The sequence below is a fragment of the Penicillium brevicompactum genome, assembly GCF_028827555.1.
Source record: "Penicillium brevicompactum strain IBT 35665 chromosome Unknown utg000001l_segment0_segment0, whole genome shotgun sequence".
Taxonomy (NCBI): domain Eukaryota; kingdom Fungi; phylum Ascomycota; class Eurotiomycetes; order Eurotiales; family Aspergillaceae; genus Penicillium; species Penicillium brevicompactum.
In genome coordinates, this window is record NW_026623203.1 from 7,433,054 (window position 1) to 7,450,620 (window position 17,567).

The 17,567-nt window shown below is 50.9% G+C and overlaps 4 protein-coding genes across 4 annotated transcripts; 2 read left to right on the top strand and 2 right to left on the bottom strand.

Annotated features, from left to right (window-relative positions):
- Positions 1 to 340: 340 nt before the first annotated feature.
- On the top strand, positions 341 to 2,130 carry N7506_002418 (sugar porter family MFS transporter; the record flags this gene model as incomplete). The annotated part of the gene is made up of 6 exons (XM_056951714.1): positions 341 to 1,175; positions 1,225 to 1,265; positions 1,320 to 1,588; positions 1,659 to 1,741; positions 1,791 to 1,876; positions 1,933 to 2,130. The coding sequence occupies 6 exons, from the start codon at positions 341 to 343 to the stop codon at positions 2,128 to 2,130; spliced, it is 1,512 nt and encodes a 503-aa protein (XP_056817629.1).
- Positions 2,131 to 2,275: 145 nt separating this feature from the next.
- On the bottom strand, positions 2,276 to 3,674 carry N7506_002419 (DUF1996 domain-containing protein; the record flags this gene model as incomplete). Its single annotated transcript, XM_056951715.1, has 2 exons — positions 2,276 to 2,716; positions 2,769 to 3,674. 2 exons carry the CDS (start codon positions 3,672 to 3,674, stop codon positions 2,276 to 2,278), a joined length of 1,347 nt encoding a protein of 448 aa, XP_056817630.1.
- Positions 3,675 to 4,438: 764 nt separating this feature from the next.
- chsE (chitin synthase class Va) lies at positions 4,439 to 10,164 on the bottom strand (the record flags this gene model as incomplete). Its single annotated transcript, XM_056951716.1, has 4 exons — positions 4,439 to 4,470; positions 4,523 to 9,756; positions 9,812 to 10,000; positions 10,055 to 10,164. The coding sequence occupies 4 exons, from the start codon at positions 10,162 to 10,164 to the stop codon at positions 4,439 to 4,441; spliced, it is 5,565 nt and encodes a 1,854-aa protein (XP_056817631.1).
- A 1,762-nt stretch (positions 10,165 to 11,926) lies between these two features.
- csmB (putative chitin synthase) lies at positions 11,927 to 17,324 on the top strand (the record flags this gene model as incomplete). The annotated part of the gene is made up of 3 exons (XM_056951717.1): positions 11,927 to 12,222; positions 12,276 to 17,173; positions 17,227 to 17,324. 3 exons carry the CDS (start codon positions 11,927 to 11,929, stop codon positions 17,322 to 17,324), a joined length of 5,292 nt encoding a protein of 1,763 aa, XP_056817632.1.
- Between the last annotated feature and the right edge of the window lie 243 nt (positions 17,325 to 17,567).

A 17,567-nucleotide genomic window follows, 5' to 3' on the forward strand; every position in this document is an offset into this window, starting at 1 on the left:
GCTGTTTATCAATAAACCTCGTTCTGGAATGCCTTGACGCAAGAAAAGGGGTAAATAAACAAGCAAAAAGTACAACGCCATGGATAATCTGAGGCGCCGCCACCGGGGACGGGCAGGTGTCGTATTGGTCAGCATTTGCAGAACCCGCCTCGGGCGCCAACACCCGGCGGGGACAAACTTCACGCTAAGCCTATCTCGTCCCGTGGCTGGAAGCTTACTGGCCACGGCGTACTTTGTACCGAACGTCCATCTGCTCTCGGTCCAAATTGCAGCGAGAGATGTTGACCCCAGTTTTTGAAAAGCCCATGGGGCCCCGGATTTCGATGTCTTCGCCAACAACATGTTTTTGCGTGGAAAATACCTACACTGGGCTGTGACGGCTGCTAGCTGTCAGGCCTTCCTTCTCCTGGGCTATGACCAAGGAGTGATGAGCGGCCTGATTGGTGCTAACAATCAGTTCGGACAGACATTTAATAATCCCGACAGTACGATGCAAGGACTATTGACTTCGATCTATGATATTGGCTGTGCAGTTGGCTGTTTGCTCAGTCTTGTCATTGGCCACCGGTTCGGTCGTCGCAAGATGATTATTGCGGGCGGCTCGATCATGATCATCGGCACAATCATCCTGGGCAGCTCATATTCGGTGGCCCAGTTTCTCGTCGGTCGTATCGTCACCGGCATAGGCAACGGCATCAACAGCAGCACCGTTCCAGCCTACCAGTCGGAATTGGCACGACCAGAAGCACGAGGCAGGTTGCTCTCCGCACAGGGCACTGTCACCATCCTCGGCCTATGTATCGCATACTGGTTAGATTATGGACTGAGCTTCGTGGACACTCCTGTTCAATGGCGGTTCCCAATCAGTTTCCAGGCTTTCTTCGCTCTGTGTTTGGTCTTGCAGATGATTCCCTTGCCCGATTCGCCTCGATGGCTCTGCGAGCAAGATCGAAGTGACGAGGCAGCGTCAGTCCTAGCGCACCTCCAGTTGCAGCAACCTGCCAATGAGTCGAGCCCTGATGTTGTGCATCTCCGTCGTCAAATTGAAACTTCCATTGAGATTGAGTCTGCTGGCGGACCATTCAAGTATAAGGAGCTTTGGTCGGGTGGCTCAATGGGCAATCTTCGTCGCATGATTCTGGCTGCTGTGGTCAACATCCAGCAGCAGTTTACCGGTAAGAATGTGGAGTGCTCACATGGGAGTCTGTTGCTAACTCTTTTCAGGCTCCAATATGATTAATTACTATGCACCCGTTGTCTACCAGGTATGCAACTTCCTAAAATTGCTCCGACAACCCCACTAATTCATTTGAAACTAGAACGCCATGCATCTTTCTCGCAACCTCTCCTTGGTCCTAGGTGGCTGTACCTCCCTCGCATACCTCGTCGGATCTGTGATACCGTTATGGAGCATGGATAAATTTGGCCGACGAGTATCGCTCATGGTGTCCGCAGCTGGCCTTTGCTTCTGCTTTGTGATGACTTCAATTCTTCTTTCAATCGGCACCGCCAAGTGTGCCTACGCGGCCACTGTATTTGTCTTCATTTTCCAGCTGTTCCTTGGTATCGGCTATCTACCAGTCCCATGGTCAGTCCTCTAGCCTCCCTTCGATCTTGCCATATCCTGCTATTGTTTCGGATTACTCACATTCTAACAGGTTCTATCCTTCTGAGATTTCAACCACCCGTATCCGGGCCCGAGCTCAAGCCTTCGGTGGTTTTGTCAATTGGATCTGTGTTTGTATGTTGAAATATATCAACGGTCGGGTCAACTTTGCTAACTTTCCCAGTTATCGTTGTCCAGATAACGCCGACGGCTATTGACAACATTGGATGGAGGACGTTCATCATCTTCGCCTGCTTCTGCTTTGCATGGGTATGTCACCAAAATGCATCTCTACATGATGTTCTAAAATACTGACGAAATTTCAGATCCCCATTGTGTTTTTCTTCTTCCCCGAGACTAAAGGTTTGGAGCTTGAAGATGTTGATCACCTGTTTGAAGCGGGTGGGATAACTGGAGGTGTTTGGGCATCAAGGGGATACCCTGTCCACCCAGGGCATCACCGGGCTATGAACGAGGAGAGGATTGAGAAACCTATCGCGGAAGCTATTCACGTCGAAGTATAAGATCAGGAGTTTAGCCTGCTTACAAATCTAGATATAGAGCATTTTGTGTTCCCACTTAGTCAATTCCCGAGGTCATTCCAAGGTCTAAAAATATTGTATACCTGCATCGTTCCAAGGTTGCCAGCTATGGAATAATGATTCTTTTTCACTTGGTGCACCGCCGCCCCGTCACCTTGAGTATACAATTTGGAGTCAGGCTACCGACTCTTAGACAGGTAGGTATCATGCTTATTGAGAATATCTCCAGGCGTCCACCTAGAGGTGAAACTCCGAAGATGTTGCAGATCTCCCAATTTGCAAACGCCGAATCTAAAAATGTTTTCCGCGAGAGTGCCCGCGAATGTGTCGCTTGATTTTCTGCTTTGCGGCCAAATCTTCCACCTCTTGCCCCCAACCAGTTGGGGGGGTTGTTTCCAGGCAGCTTGTCAAGAACACCATCTATCTGTTCAGGAACGAGGTTGGGAATTTTGCATGAAGTCGAGACATCATTGAGGAAGCCAGCATCAGCACACTTATCCATGCCCAAACTTCCAGCATCGCAGTTATCAATGATCTTCTTCAGCACGTCTTCATCCCAGCCAGAGATCTATTTTTACGTTAGTCGTGTTCGAAAGATTTGTGTCAAAATCAGTACTCACAAAGTCGCCGTGAAGCGAGTAGCCCGTCCGATCGCCATTGCTGAGAATAAAAGGCTGAGAACCAGTTCCTTCCGTCCACATATCAGCGAACAATGGCGTGTTCCAATACACCTCGTAGAAGATATGGGGAACATGAACCCATCCATCCGGGCAATTGACCTTGCCTCCAGTAGTACCCTCGCTACTTGGGAATACCATGTTGTTCGCATAATCATGCAGTCCAACCTCGGGGTTATAGCACGAGGGGAAATGAATATCGGCACGCAGAGGCGACGCATAGCCATCACAATTCATATGCGGGAACCCAGCGCCAGCGCCGGCATTAGTGGGATCCTGAATGCCGACACCGTGAAGTCCATCTGAGCCTTCCGGGTACGAAGGGATATCGTAGCTAGAGCGTGGGCACGTGAACTGGATAGGCTGAATAGGACCTTGGTTTGTATCGAGAACGTTGGCGGCACCGCCCGGGGGAGGAGTACGGAGGGAGCTGTTACCGACGAACATGCGGAGGCCGACGGGGAAAGGCTGGATCTCGTCGTCGGTTGCTTCGAAGAAGTAGTAGACGTCCATGTAGAACATTGGGACGGAGAGGAAGCTTCCGTTCTCGGCTTGGAAGTAGAGAGACGGGGTCCAGTAGTTGCTTTTGTCGGCGTCAACGATTGAGGATGTGCAGTTGGAGTCCATGAGAGCGTCGTCTGTCATGGTGAGGTTGAAGTTGCTTCCTCCTTGGATGGCGTGGGAGTGTGTAGCTGGCCTCCCTGGGTCCATGATTGGATCCATGCGACCCATAGTTAGGGCACCATTGCCGTAGAAGTGGTTGACAGCAAAGGTGCGAGAGTCCTTTGCAAACGCGGACGCTAGGAAGCTCGCGGAGGCTAAGATGGTGAGCGAGCCTTTGAAATGCATTTTGCAATACTGTGGCAAGTGTCAAGATGTCAAAAACAAATTGCTGGCTAAGGATGCAGCAAGGATATATCCTGATGGAAAAGAATGAATGGCCTTTCGAGTGCCAGACTCGAAACAAAAGAATGAGATAGGATATTGAGTTCGACGAAAATAGGGCAGCAGGCCATTGTTATATACCACAAAGGGACTCATCCTCAATGAATGACAATCACACCTGAAACTCGGTGGGAAGTTTCTTTCTTTGATTGTTGATGTAGCAGAATCAGGGACTGAGCCAAGGACTCCACATTCTATCAAAAGGCCCTTATTAGACGCTTTGTGCTTTCCGCAGGCGCCAGGGTCAGGCCAAGGGTCGGACGAGACTTGCCCAGACACGAACGCCTTTGTAGTATGTCAGTTTGTCTGCAGTTGCCTAGCGCCATGGCGGGATCAAATAAAATGAGGTCTCTTCAGCCAAGGGTGTTTCAAAATAGATTAATTGCCAGTGGGGCGGCCATCGATGTATCTACATTTTCCTAAAATGGACGTAGTGAATCAAACACCAGAATTCTGGGAATTATCAATTTCAGAATGCAGAGTTTTATGGTAAAATCCAGTTGTTCAAATCAAAGACCGAAACGAATCGCTGCGCAAAAGCTCTCATCCATGCATAAGGTCGCTTACAAAAAAAGGAAATGGTCAGAAAATATTAGTAACACATGTCAAAAAAGGAACTCCATGTCACTCCACGAGGACAAAGGCAAAGCACAATGTGTTCAATTAAATCACAAAACACCGGAGAGAATGGCTTCGGTGGCTATAGTACTTGGTTAGCGGGTTTCGTTTGATTGCAGTTAAGATTGACTTACCAGAATTGATATAAGACCGCTTAGCATCCAGGTTGACTTGGAAGTGCTGTTCAAGGTCATTCTTGATTGTCTTTTTAGAGACCCTCATCAGGTCTGCGGTTGCGAGAATGGTGCGAATCTCATGAAGGATCTCATCATCACGAGGAAGATGGCTGAGGTCCTGCATATCGAAGTTGCTCATCATCTCAGAAGCGGCCACCGAATAACGAGCACCGCCACCGCCACCACCCAGGGGAAGGTCCATCTGGGAGACCGGACGAGAGCCAGTGTGGTATCCGTACTCGGACTGGGGGAAAGGAGGCAATCTGGTGCCGTACGAGTGCGAAGAGAACTCGGAGCGATCGTCGCGAGATGTCTGAGACTCCCAAAGCTCTGCTTGGTAATCTTCCCATATCTTCTTGGGGATAGAGTTGGGGTCGAATTTGCCTTCGTCGGAAATGACAACCTTGCGTCCCTTCTCTCCGGTGATGACACGAGTGTTACCCCAGGAGAAGTCATCCATGTGCCAGAAAGAGTACAGTGGCAGAGCAAGAGAGAAAACGGGGATGGCCAAGAGGTAAATCAACATCCATCCAATCATTTCCCATTTGCGTCTGATGATGAAGATGAATGCTTGCAGACCGTAGATGACACCGAGCAGAATGAATGATGTGATCGGAAGCACATCTGGTTCACTCACACACCAATAGATCAGGTAGACGATGTAGGCGACGGTGACAGGTTGGATGACGGTCATGAGAAGATCAATGAGAACAATGAATCGCATACTGAAACAACAGAAACCACACAGCTGTTCGAGAGGAATCAACTCCATCAAATTATGGACAGTAGAATTGATCCATCGGCGACGCTGAGAAAGGAAGACTGCGAAACTCTCAGGGGCAACTGTCCATGCATGGCATCGGAAGATGTACTTGGTCTTGAACTTGGGGTGGAATTTGATAAGCAGGGTCGTCAAATAACGATCCTCACCAAGATGCAGCAGGTTCTTCATGTGGAGGGTGTCGACACGAATTTCGGAGTAGGCATCAACCACGGCTTTGCTGACGAAGAGAGGAGTTCCATTCTCTGCGGTGCGGATGCGGTACATAGTGAAACAACCTGGCAAACAAGTCACAGACCCGAACAAACTCTCGAAGGCTTTCGTCAAGTTGTGGGAGATGTAGTATTCGTAAACCTGGATCATGGTGACGATGGAAGTCTTGGCGTTGGACAAAGACGTCTCTCCACAAGCACCAATGAGGCGTGTGTCAGAGAGGAATGCGGAAACGAAGCGCGTGGCAGAGTCAGGTGCCACCATTGTGTCGGCATCGACCTGCAAGATGTACTCGTAGAATTGCGGATTGACACCAATGATATTCCTGATATGATGGTGCATTTCAAGCTCCATTGGACTCATGGGTAGGTTGTAGTGGACGCGATTGAGGAAGCGCATGAGAACCATCTGAGAATCACGCTTACCACGGTTACCTGGGCGAGAGACCTCGGAAGGCTTTCCAACCTTCACAACGACCAAGAAAGGTACAATGTGACCCTGGACCTCGTACAGACCGGAGTAGAGTTTAGCCATGTTGTGCTGCTTCATACCCTCACCAAGACTCTCGAAGCTCAGGGGCTCGGGATCGACGGATTCTGGAACACCCAAGATATCGAGGACGATGCGAGGAGTAGGGCGGTCGTTACCTTGACCGATAATCATACCGTCACAGATAACGAGCAGCAGCTTGCGCTTGTCATCGTAGCGCATACGAGCCATAGAGTCCATAGCACGACGCAAAGACTCCTCATCTTCGGTATACACCGGAACCTGACAAATGATGAACTTGTCAAGATTTTCGGGGAGACTCTTCTTTCCAAACTGCAGGGCAGCCAAGAACTTGAAGGTGATGATAGCACAGAGCATGATGGAAATCGCAAGAATGAAGTATCGTGCGAATTGACAACGCACCGAGTCTCGAGTATCAACCTTGCCGATAAAGAACAAGTTGTCGAGACAAAGCTGCATACGAGATCTCTCTGCAGAAGTCAAGCTCAAGTCATCCCAATACTTGGTCACATCATATCCGGACTTTGCTTGGAAGATATCAACAACCTTGGAATCCATGTAGTCAGTGTTGACGTTACTGGTGCCGTTCTTTCCAGCCGGCCAGCGAGGGACTCGGGGTCCGGCGATGTAATAAGTCATATCGTAAATTTTGCCATTGATACTGACGACCTTCTTCGAATCATCCGTTGCAAGCTTCTTCATCGCCTTCATGGTATAACCAATATAGCCTTTCTTGTAGTTTGATCGCATCATGAGCATTTGCTCGTAGAACCAATCGGCTCGAGAATCGTTGGTCCAAGAGCGGAAATCATGATACTTGGCGTTGATATCGAAACTAGTGGAAGAGGTGGTGGTCGCGGAGTCATTCAAGTTGGATCGGTAATCCAGCGGGACACTAGGGTCAACGGAACCAGTGGTACCTTGGCACAAAGCAGATACTTGGACGGGGAACAGGTTGGTAGCGTCAGTTCCGGCATAGTTCTTCAATGACTTCTGCGGGACAATGGACGGGTAGTGAGAAGGCATGAAGTTTCCAAGATTGAATACCACACCACGAATAGCAACATACGAATCCGCGTCGCCTTTTCCATTCTTGCCGCTAAGTTCAGCGGTGTTGTACACATCCTGTGTGGGACAAACCACTCCAGGGAAGCCGACAATCATGAAAACAGCAACACCACATGCAAACCAAATGATCATGTTGATGGCGAGCTTCTCACGCCAGGCAACACGAACATCCTTGCGCTTCATGCGGCCAACGAAACGAATGACGAAGTCAGGGATGAAGAAGGTGAGCAGATAGACGAGGAACATCCAGCGTTTACGGCTGCCAGAAACCTTAGCTTCGTCGACCTCTTCCATTTGCTTCTCGTTGCCCTTCTCGAGCATTTGCTCTTTGGTCTCCATGTTTTTGAACATATCACCTGAGTTGAAGGCCGAGCCCCCGGCATCAGAGCGTCCATCCATTTCGCGACTACCGAAGTATCCTTGCTTGGCTTCGTCTCCGTAGATGAAGGCGCCCGGGGATTGGTCGTTGGGGCCGAGTAGACGGTGCTTAGCGTCAGGCTCTCCACCGGGGCTTTGGAAACCATCACCACCGTCGCCCCCAGAGCCTCCGTACACAGGGACCACGCGGTCGCCAACTTTGGCAATGTCAGCCCAGCATTGCTCACTGAGGAAAACACCAGTACTGCCGACGCGGGCCTCGTTTCCAGGCCATCGCTTTTCATCGAGAACGACTTCGGACTTCTCCTTATCGCTTCCGACAACAACATTTCCAATGTCAGCTAGTCCCAGGAACTCTCCAAAGGGAAGGAAGACACTGTAATCGGCGTTGCGAAGCCGGGAGCTTATTTCTGCGATACCGAACGTTTGGACTTGCATGCGCACACATTTGCTGTCGAATTGATTGGCGATGCGACGGTCGTTTGGCTTGAGACAAATCACAAAATACGGGTTCAGGTTCGACGAGCTGAGGCATTTGTTGATGATTTCCAAGCCAGAAAGGAATTGCCCTGCGGCACCCTGAGCCGGACCTGTAGGCATTCCACTTTTCCGAGCGCTGGCCTTCTTAGTGCCCTCAACCTGGCCTTCGTTCTCGTCCCCTTCTTCTTCCTCGGGGTGAGCGCTAGGAGCGGCAAAACGAGAAGGAGGTCCAGCCCTACGCTTAGCCATACTTGGCATGCGGACTGGCTTGGAGCTAACCTGGGCCTGCATGATGGCAGTCTTCTCCTGGGGGTGGGAGATGGTCTGAAGGGCCTCCTGGTGGAACAATTCACGGACAAAGTCACTGCGAGTGGAACGCATGAGGTTCATCAGGTCTCCTGAAACGACTTCGCCGTTCTCCTCGATCAGCCCGGTGGTAGAGTAGTCCACCTCACCGGCAAAGTGTTTTACAGTGAAAGCACTTCGAGTTTGTGACATGTAGCTAGTTGATCCGGTAGTTTCGCCAACAGAGATGGCAGGGTTCTTGTTTTCGAAACGTCTGCGCACGCTCTCCAGGAACTGGGCATCGGATCTTCCACGCTTGGTCTGGTCATCAAGGATGCTCAACAAACCATTACCATGCTTCAGCAAGCCACGCACAGTGTCGGTATTATCGAAGTAGCTGGTGGCAGCTACTGTGATTTCCTCGCGATCCAAAATATCAGCCTTGTGATCGAAGAAAGACTGCAGGCAGTAGTTGTAAAGCGATTCGGTCGCAGCATTGCTCAGCAGCTGATCCAAAGTAGATCCAGTGGATGGAGCTTGAGCGAAGCCAGGGAAGTCAACAATAGAGATGGTGTTGGCGACACTGTCCTCAGCAGCGCAGATACGCTGGTTCACTGTTTCAATCACATATGTAACCAAAAGGGAATAGATGGTACGGGCGAATGCATCGGCATTCTCGCGGGCGCCCTGAGGATCGAGCATGACCGTGACTCGCTCGCGGTGAATGGTCTTGGTGCGGTAGCCCAGGCTGACTTCCAAAGCATCGACGCTAAGACCCAAGAAAGCAGCAATGTTCTCGAGGACATCCTTGTTCTTCACACCTGTGACAGTCTCGCCACCCTCGTGTGAGTATCCACCACTCTCCTCCGCGCCGGTCGTGGTGGATTGACCCATCGCGAACTCTAACTGTCCAATGTGAAGAATACTGGCCAAGATTTGACATATTTCAGCGATCTCTCCGCGAGAGAACTCCAACTTTCGCAGAGCAGTCTTGAAATGTTGGAACCCTTCGGTATCATTGATTCCAACCTTCAATTGTGTGGGATGGCCAAGGTAGCGCCAGCGTTTGTGACTGACAGTTCCTCCGGAGAGCTTGTTGCTAGTCTGAACGTGAATACTATCCCCGAAGCCCAGATGCGACTTCTCGGCCCCGCTGGTTCCAGCTAGCAAGTAGTATAGGACATGGAAACTTCGCTCTCCGGTAGGCACAGAAGAAATTCGGCTTCGTTCCAATCGGTAGTCGATGATCTTTCCACCGATCAAGGTCGGGTTCACGGAGGATGAGCCGTCATATTGCAGCTCGAGGAAGAGACCAGCCTTGGACGCCGTAGGTGTGGTCACGGACTTGGTGGTTGTGAGGGTGTCGAACACAAAAGCAGCATATGATAATTTGGAGGAAAGCGGGGTTGAGGAGAAGGACAAGAACGATGAGAGCAAATGTGAACGAAGGGTGGTTTTACCGGAACCGCTCTCTCCTCTGCGGTGGCTTGTCAGCATTGATCATGAGATTTGATATATTCGGATCGACTCACAAAAAGACAACGGCCTGGTTCTCTGCACGCGCACCCAGGCGAGTGAAGGCGCGCCGCGCGAGATCCTCGGCTTCGCCAGCAGCGCTACCTTCTTTCCCACCGTCAGGGCCCTTGGTGGCTGACGAGTATGTGTTCAGGGCAATCAGCGCCTGGGACGACAGACGAGCCGTTGGTAAGCCAACATGGAAACTGGCACAGATTAGCTACATTATCCAATAGATTGCGATTACGCCCGTCTCATACCGGCTCGCCAGATGGGCTGTGAGATGTGTATCAGATTGCAAGTGTGCGGGGAGCGAGGGGAGCGAGGCTTGGGCATGTGCCGGGCCACTCCCACCAAAAGTGTTGACCATATCGAGATTCCCTCCGCTAAGCTGATGACTGAAGCGACAGTATATTCAATGTCCCCGGGTCGAGGGTCGGCCTCACAGGCACTGTGAGAATGGTCGTGGAGTCGGGAATGTTCAGATAGGAATGAAGATCCCTAGTAACGAATCGAGATGGCACGCATGAGGGGATGGAGGTTGAGATTGAGGTTGATGTTACAAGGTGAACGAGTGGCTGAAGCGAGAAGCAGAAGTCTCACAAAGGGAAAAAAAGCAACAAATCGATAAGAGGTCGGGGGTGGAGGCGTATTGGAATTACGTGAAAAATACTAGCGTTACTCCGCTAAGAATAGGTGAACCTCGGCCATACCTAGCGCAGTAAGAGCAGTAAGAGACCATTCTCTGCCCTGATTGATTGGGTATGGTTGGAGCGTATAATTGGATGTGTCTCGGGTAGAATCCACCGAAGCATGAGAGGTTTGGGGTCCACTCTCGGTCGGAGCTATGGAATTTCGTAACAGCGACTATCTATAGCCAGGCACTAGATCGAACAATACGCTTCAATTAGGGGGAAGAAACGAACACAAGATGCACATAATATAAGCATATGACAAAAGCAAAGAGAAGACCAAGAAACGGGTTCCAGGATGACTCTGTATTCGTTACAGGCTTAATATCCAGGGTCTCAAGTTGAGCGAGAATCTCCACTCTGAGCCGAAGTCCAAGTACGGAGTGTACTTCTGTGGGTGATGTTTAGGGTGCATTACATCGTACATACAACAGGGTCTTAGAACATGTCACTTCAGTAGCTCTTCAATATCAGGCCCCCTTACTAACCTGCATAAACTATATTTAACTATAAAGAAAATGTGAGCTGACCAAATCGATCCATTCTATTGTCTTTGCAACAGGTGGATCTCGAAGCTAAAAAGCTAGGCCTGAAACTAGGGGGTTACGGCCTAAGCATCATACAGTGGCTCGACATTCTCTACATGAATGGTCCAGTGAGAATGGAGGTAAAGCGGCATAGTGGATCAAGTCTCGATAACACCCCCCTTGGCCTGTGGCGAGATCATCTGTCAAGGAAAAAAAGAGGAAAAACCCGTGTGAGACACATCCCATAAATAGGCCTGACCATACCATGGTACTGTTACCGTATGTTTACCCGATCTGACAGGGTTCGGCTCTTCCAAGGTCGTCTCCCTAATGCACATCGCTTATTGGTCAAATCTTTTCATCACAGGCCGATCAGGGTGAAAGAGCAACAAACAAATGAATTTTCATGGTCCTGTATATCTCGACGTTTTGCTCACTTTGATCTTGACTACTTCGTATACTCGGTATTGTCGCAAATATGGCATGACTCAGTTTGAAACTTACAACGTCCCGTATCGCATTACAGAATAAAAAGCTTAGCAGACTGGAGTGCATACTGTTCGTAAACGGGTCGCTGGGGACCGATCGCCAGGATCAGCGGTATTTTATCACTACAAACCGGTTGTACAAGCTGTATTTTTCAACTCCATTGATTTCTTTCTCCGCCTCTCCAAGCTGTTTTTGTTTCTTCTGTTCTCTCTCATCTTCCAGGAGTGCTATCTCCAGTCACTCGCTCAATCCGAAGCTAACACAGTCCCCCGCAACCAAACTCCGTTACATTTTCAGCATCCCTCCAAATTTACGCGAGATTTACGGATCAACACTAAAGTGCCCTCATGTGGTTGTGATAACGAGTCGGCTGGACATCGCATCTCGCCTTTCACCTTTCCGATAGTTTGTTTATAATCTCACAATGTCAAATCGTTACTCGGTGTTCTCAACCCAGTCCGCTGGCCTCGCGGGCGGGCCTCGACCACAACATGGTGCCCAGGTCTCAACAACAACGTTATTGAACGCCCTCCACTCGTTTTACACCGCCGGTCAACCGTATCAACTCGACTCTGCGACAAGTCTTGTGGTGAACACATGGGTCACGGCGTCAACCACCTTACCCGATGGTCGGAATGGCGTGACGGTCGACCGTGACTTGGCGGTGCGGGCTTGGGAACATGCCCGCCGCCGAGCAGAGGATGGCTGTATCTTCCTTGGGTAGGTGGTACCCAGGACTCTCAATCGTGATCGGATGGACTAACATCGCACAGTGCATTGCATCAGTCAACTCCGTCGCTTCTCGAGCCATTCATGACTGCTATCCCGGTTGAAACTCCCGCGGTAGCCCTGAGTGCGCTCTCTGCTCTGCGACCTTTCTTGACCGCAATCACCTCCTTCAACCCTTCCTACTCCCTCCACTCAGCATTGGCCGCAACTTATACCCTGTCGCTGCAGGGATCCGTCGTCGGTCTCTCATTCGCCTTGTCAACTTCTGGCATCAACGTACGCAAAGGTCTCCTGGACATCCAGCCTGAGACTGGGTTCCGTGCATTCGATGCATTCTACTATCTTCTTACCTCCGCTTCAACGGCCGCGGAGCGGGAATTCCTGGATTTGAAAGCGGCATCCTCCTATTCACTGCTCAGTCGCTCAAACACATATGATCCTCCGCATTACCTCCCAACTGCCGACGATGCTGCCGCCGCAGAGGATTTCCGTGCCTCCTTGAAGGCCATTGGCATCAAGGGAGCTTCCCAGCGTGGACTGCTCTCGGTCTTGGCAGGTCTGCTCAAGTTGGGTAATGCTGCCGGGTTCGAGGCGGATCAGGACGAGCTTGAGGAAGTCTGCGACGATGCTGGTGGACTTCTCGGCGTTGATCCTGAGATTCTCTTGCACAGATGCTCCACCGATGAGCGGGAGGTGCTGATCTCCGGGATCTATGAAGCCCTTGTTGATTGGGTCATTTCCAAGGCGAACGAAGCGATCGCAGCTGATGTCCAGGTCATGATGGAAAACGACTCTAGCAATGGAGGGGCACAGTGGTCAAACGACGACACTGTCAGCTTGACCATTGTCGATGTTCCTCGGCCAGCTTTGGCCAAGGCTATCGCAATGAGAGGAATTTTCGATGACAGTCTCGGACTCAACGCCGAAATGAAAGACGACGGAATCCCTCTTCCTGCCATTGGCGGTTCCATCATCAGCGAAATGAATTCTGCTGTATCGCAGGTCGAACCCGATCTCGGTATTACAACCGGTCCTGCTGGGCGAGAACGTGAACACGATCTCGACAAACGCCAGGGTGTTTTGGAGAAGGTGGGCGTTGAGCTTGAAATCGATGCCTTCCTTCGACGTGTTCTGTTCCCTGTTGACACAGAAGGCATCACTGTCGGCAAGCGAGGCCGATTCGATCTACCAACGACCCTCAATAGCAGCCGTGTCTGGTATCACTTGTCCATTCACCCGACCGATGACATGCCGGAGCAGCTGGCAGCTGTGGGATCTTCAGCTTGGTCGGCAGGTGCAGTCTCACGCCAATTGCGAGACTGGCGTCTTCCGGAGTGGGCCAACCGCCGCCTGAAGCAACTCGATTTCACTGCCGATTTCGACGTCGAGGAGTTCGTTGCTCGGTACGCACGTCTTGGCTGTGCTGAAGGCCAGGACGGTGTTGAGAACTGGATCATCGAGCGTGGCTGGAGTAACGGCGACGCTGTCGTTGGAGACCAGCGAGTTTGGATGCGCGAAGGCGCTTGGTGGGAAGCGGAGAGTATGTTGGATCTCAAGCCTGAAGAGACTCACATCAACCCCTTCATGTACGGGCCGGCCATGTATGAAACCGGCTATACCCCTGATGGAACCCCGATTCACGAATCTACCAACCTCCTCGGCATGCCACCCACAGGTCCCATGGCTCCCAGCGTGATGGGTGGTGCGAAGTCTATTGCCCCAAGTGCGCCGTTCACGAATGCTAACAACGTCGGTGATTATGGTCTGGGTCGCAAAGGTGACGACAAAAAGGGCGACATCGCCTACTACGACGAGTACGGCCGCTACGTTGGCGAGTTTGATCCTGAGTTCGGTGACCCCAAGCACATCGAGAAGAAGACTATCACTGCCGGCCGTCGTATCTGGGCTGGTTTCGTCTGGGCTATGACGTTCTGGATTCCTTCTTTCGTGCTTCGGTATATTGGCCGCATGAAGCGTCCTGACGTTCGTCTCGCCTGGCGAGAGAAGCTTGTCCTTGTTTTCTTGATTCTCTTCTTCAACGGACTTGTCTGTTTCTACATCATTGCTTTTGGAGACTTGCTTTGTCCCAACAAGGACAAAGTTTGGAACTCCAAAGAAGTCGGCTGGCACACAGGGGACGATGATTTCTTCGTCAGCATCCATGGTCGTGTATACGATATCAGCAAGTTTTGGCGCACGCAGCACAGTGACATCACTGGAGAGGATACCAGCTCCTCCAATATGGAACCTTTCGCTGGTACAAATCTGGACGCCTACTTCCCTCCTCCCCTGAACAGGTATTGCACACCGTTCGTCGCAAGCAGTGACAAGACCATGAAATTGTACAATAACGACACCAACGCCATTTTGTACCCTACGGCCGATCACAGCTCCGGCTCCAACGCCCAGGTTTCCACCTCTGTCCTTGGTAAGCAAACTTGGTACGAGAATACCTTTTTGCCGAAGATCAAGACATACTACAAGGGTGACCTGGTTTGGACCAAGGCTACCATCAAGAAACAAGCCAATGAGGATTCACGATACTGGGTCATTAAGGACCAGAAGGTGTATGATTTGACAAATTACTTCTACACGGTCAAGAGGATGAACAATCTCGACTCTTACAATTGGCTGCCCTCGTCTTTGACGACTCTATTCAAGGACAACATGGGCGAGGATGTCACTTCGAAATGGCAGGACACAGATGATTTCAAAAATGCTCAAACCTGTCTCGACTATGTCTTTTACGTGGGCAAAGTTGATTTCCGCGACAGTCCACGATGCACCGTCAATAACTGGATTCTACTCTCTTTCACCATCTTGATTTGTGCCGTCGTTCTGGTGAAGTTCCTGGCTGCTCTGCAACTTGGCTCAAAGCGTCGACCCACTCCCCAGGACAAATTTGTCATTTGTATGGTTCCCGCCTACACTGAGGGTGAGAACGATCTCCGCAAGGGTCTCGACTCCCTCACTGCCTTGCAGTATGATAACAAGCGCAAGCTCATCTTCGTTATTTGTGATGGCATGATTGTCGGTGGTGGAAACGATCGCCCCACTCCCAAGATTGTTTTGGACATTCTCGGAGTTGATCCCAAGATGGATCCTCCCGCTTTGCCATGCAAGTCCCTCGGACAAGGAAGTGAACAGCTCAATTACGGCAAGGTCTTCTCTGGTCTCTATGAGTATGAAGGCAATGTCGTTCCCTACATTGTCGTTGTCAAGGTCGGTAAGGAATCTGAGCAACGTAAATCCAAGCCAGGAAACCGTGGAAAGCGTGATACACAGGTCCTTCTCATGCAATTCCTGAACCGCGTTCACCACCGCTCGCCAATGTCGCCCCTTGAACTGGAGATGTTCCACCAGATCAACAACGTTATTGGAGTGGATCCGGAGCTGTACGAATATTGTCTCATGGTCGATGCAGATACTACTGTCAGAGAGGATTCGCTCAATCGCTTGGTCGCTGCGTGTGCAGCAGATGCTAAGATCGCCGGTATCTGTGGTGAAACCAGTCTTCAGAACGAGGAAGGCAGTTGGTGGACAATGATTCAAGTCTACGAGTACTACATTTCTCATCACCTGGCAAAGGCATTCGAATCGCTCTTCGGCAGTGTTACCTGTCTTCCTGGATGTTTCACTATGTATCGACTGCGGACCGCGGACAAAGGACGTCCTCTCATCATCTCGGACAAGGTCATTCATGACTATGCCGATAACGATGTCGACACGCTCCACAAAAAGAATCTTCTCTCCCTTGGTGAGGATCGATACCTGACCACCATCATGACCAAGCACTTCCCAGCCATGTCTTACAAGTTCATCCCTGATGCCTACGCAAGCACAGCTGCACCCGAGGCGTGGAGCGTGCTGCTGTCCCAGAGACGTCGCTGGATTAACTCGACAATCCACAACCTGGTTGAATTGGCTGCTCTGGAAGATCTCTGTGGCTTCTGTTGTTTCAGTATGCGTTTCGTCGTTCTCGTCGATCTGTTGGGTACAATCATCCTTCCCGCGACTTGTGTCTACCTTACCTACCTGATCTACCGAGTCGCCAGTCACACTGGACCCTTCCCCATGATCTCAATCATCATGTTAGCTGGTGTCTATGGTCTACAGGCGATCATCTTCATCGTCAAGCGCCAGTGGCAGCACATTGGATGGATGATCATCTATCTGCTTGCCTACCCGATCTACAACTTTATCCTCCCACTCTACGCGTTCTGGAAGCAGGATGATTTCACATGGGGTAACACCCGTGTCGTCATTGGTGAGAAGGGTGATAAGCGTGTCATTGCCGTGGAAGATGAGCCTTTCGACCCGCGCAGTATCCCTCTCCAGCGCTGGGATGACTACGCCCTGGCCAACAACCTTCCCGGTCGTCGTGGAGATCTCGGCGGAAGCCAGGAGAAGGCCTACGCTACCGGACACTACGATGACGCGGCCATGGAGATGGACGATATGCACTCTCAATACTCATCCGTCAAGCCAGCTTCCACCATCCTCACCGGCTTCCCCGGCCACGGTCGCCACCACCCGTACATGCCTCCCCAGTCTCCCGCACCATTCGTCGGTGGAAATGTTGCCGGTAACCGCAACTCCCACATGTCCAGCTTCTCCCGATACACGGATCTGCCACAGATGGGCCCAGGTCCTCAGATGGGTCACTCGGCCAATGCTTCTCGACACATGTCTATGGGTGGTCTGAGCGCGTACCAGGACCACCCAGGCCACGCGAGCAGACACAGCATCGGCTTGATGGCCAGTAACGAGAACCTCCTCGCCAACAACCGCTCTCGCAGTCCTTTGGCCCAATACCCGCCTCGCCCAGCAAGCACAGCCCTCGACTTCCGTGTCGGTGGTGGGCCTGACGAGATGACAATCACTGAGGCTATCCGTGGTTGTCTGGCCGAGGTTGACTTGGATACTGTCACCAAGAAGCAGGGTAAGTCGCTATCTCACATCTGATTTATGAAACCAAGCTAACATAATCAACAGTCCGCGTTCTTGTTGAACAGCGCCTGCAAACCACACTCGTGGGCGAAAAACGAGCCTTCCTCGATCGCCAGATCGATCAGGAATTGGCTAACATGTGAACAACATCCATGGATATCTTTTGTAATATGCACTCAGCATTTCACCGCATCTAGCACTTTATTTTTTGTTTGACTTTGCAAAATTCGGGGTCTCGGCATCTCTGGCGTTTTGTGGTTTGGGTTTTGAGCACAGCATTCAGCGTCGCAATCTTGGAAATATCGGCTCTTTACTCTGCACTTAATGAGATCTATACTTTAGCGTATTTTGAATGTATTTTCGACGTTGGGTTTCGATCTTGATCT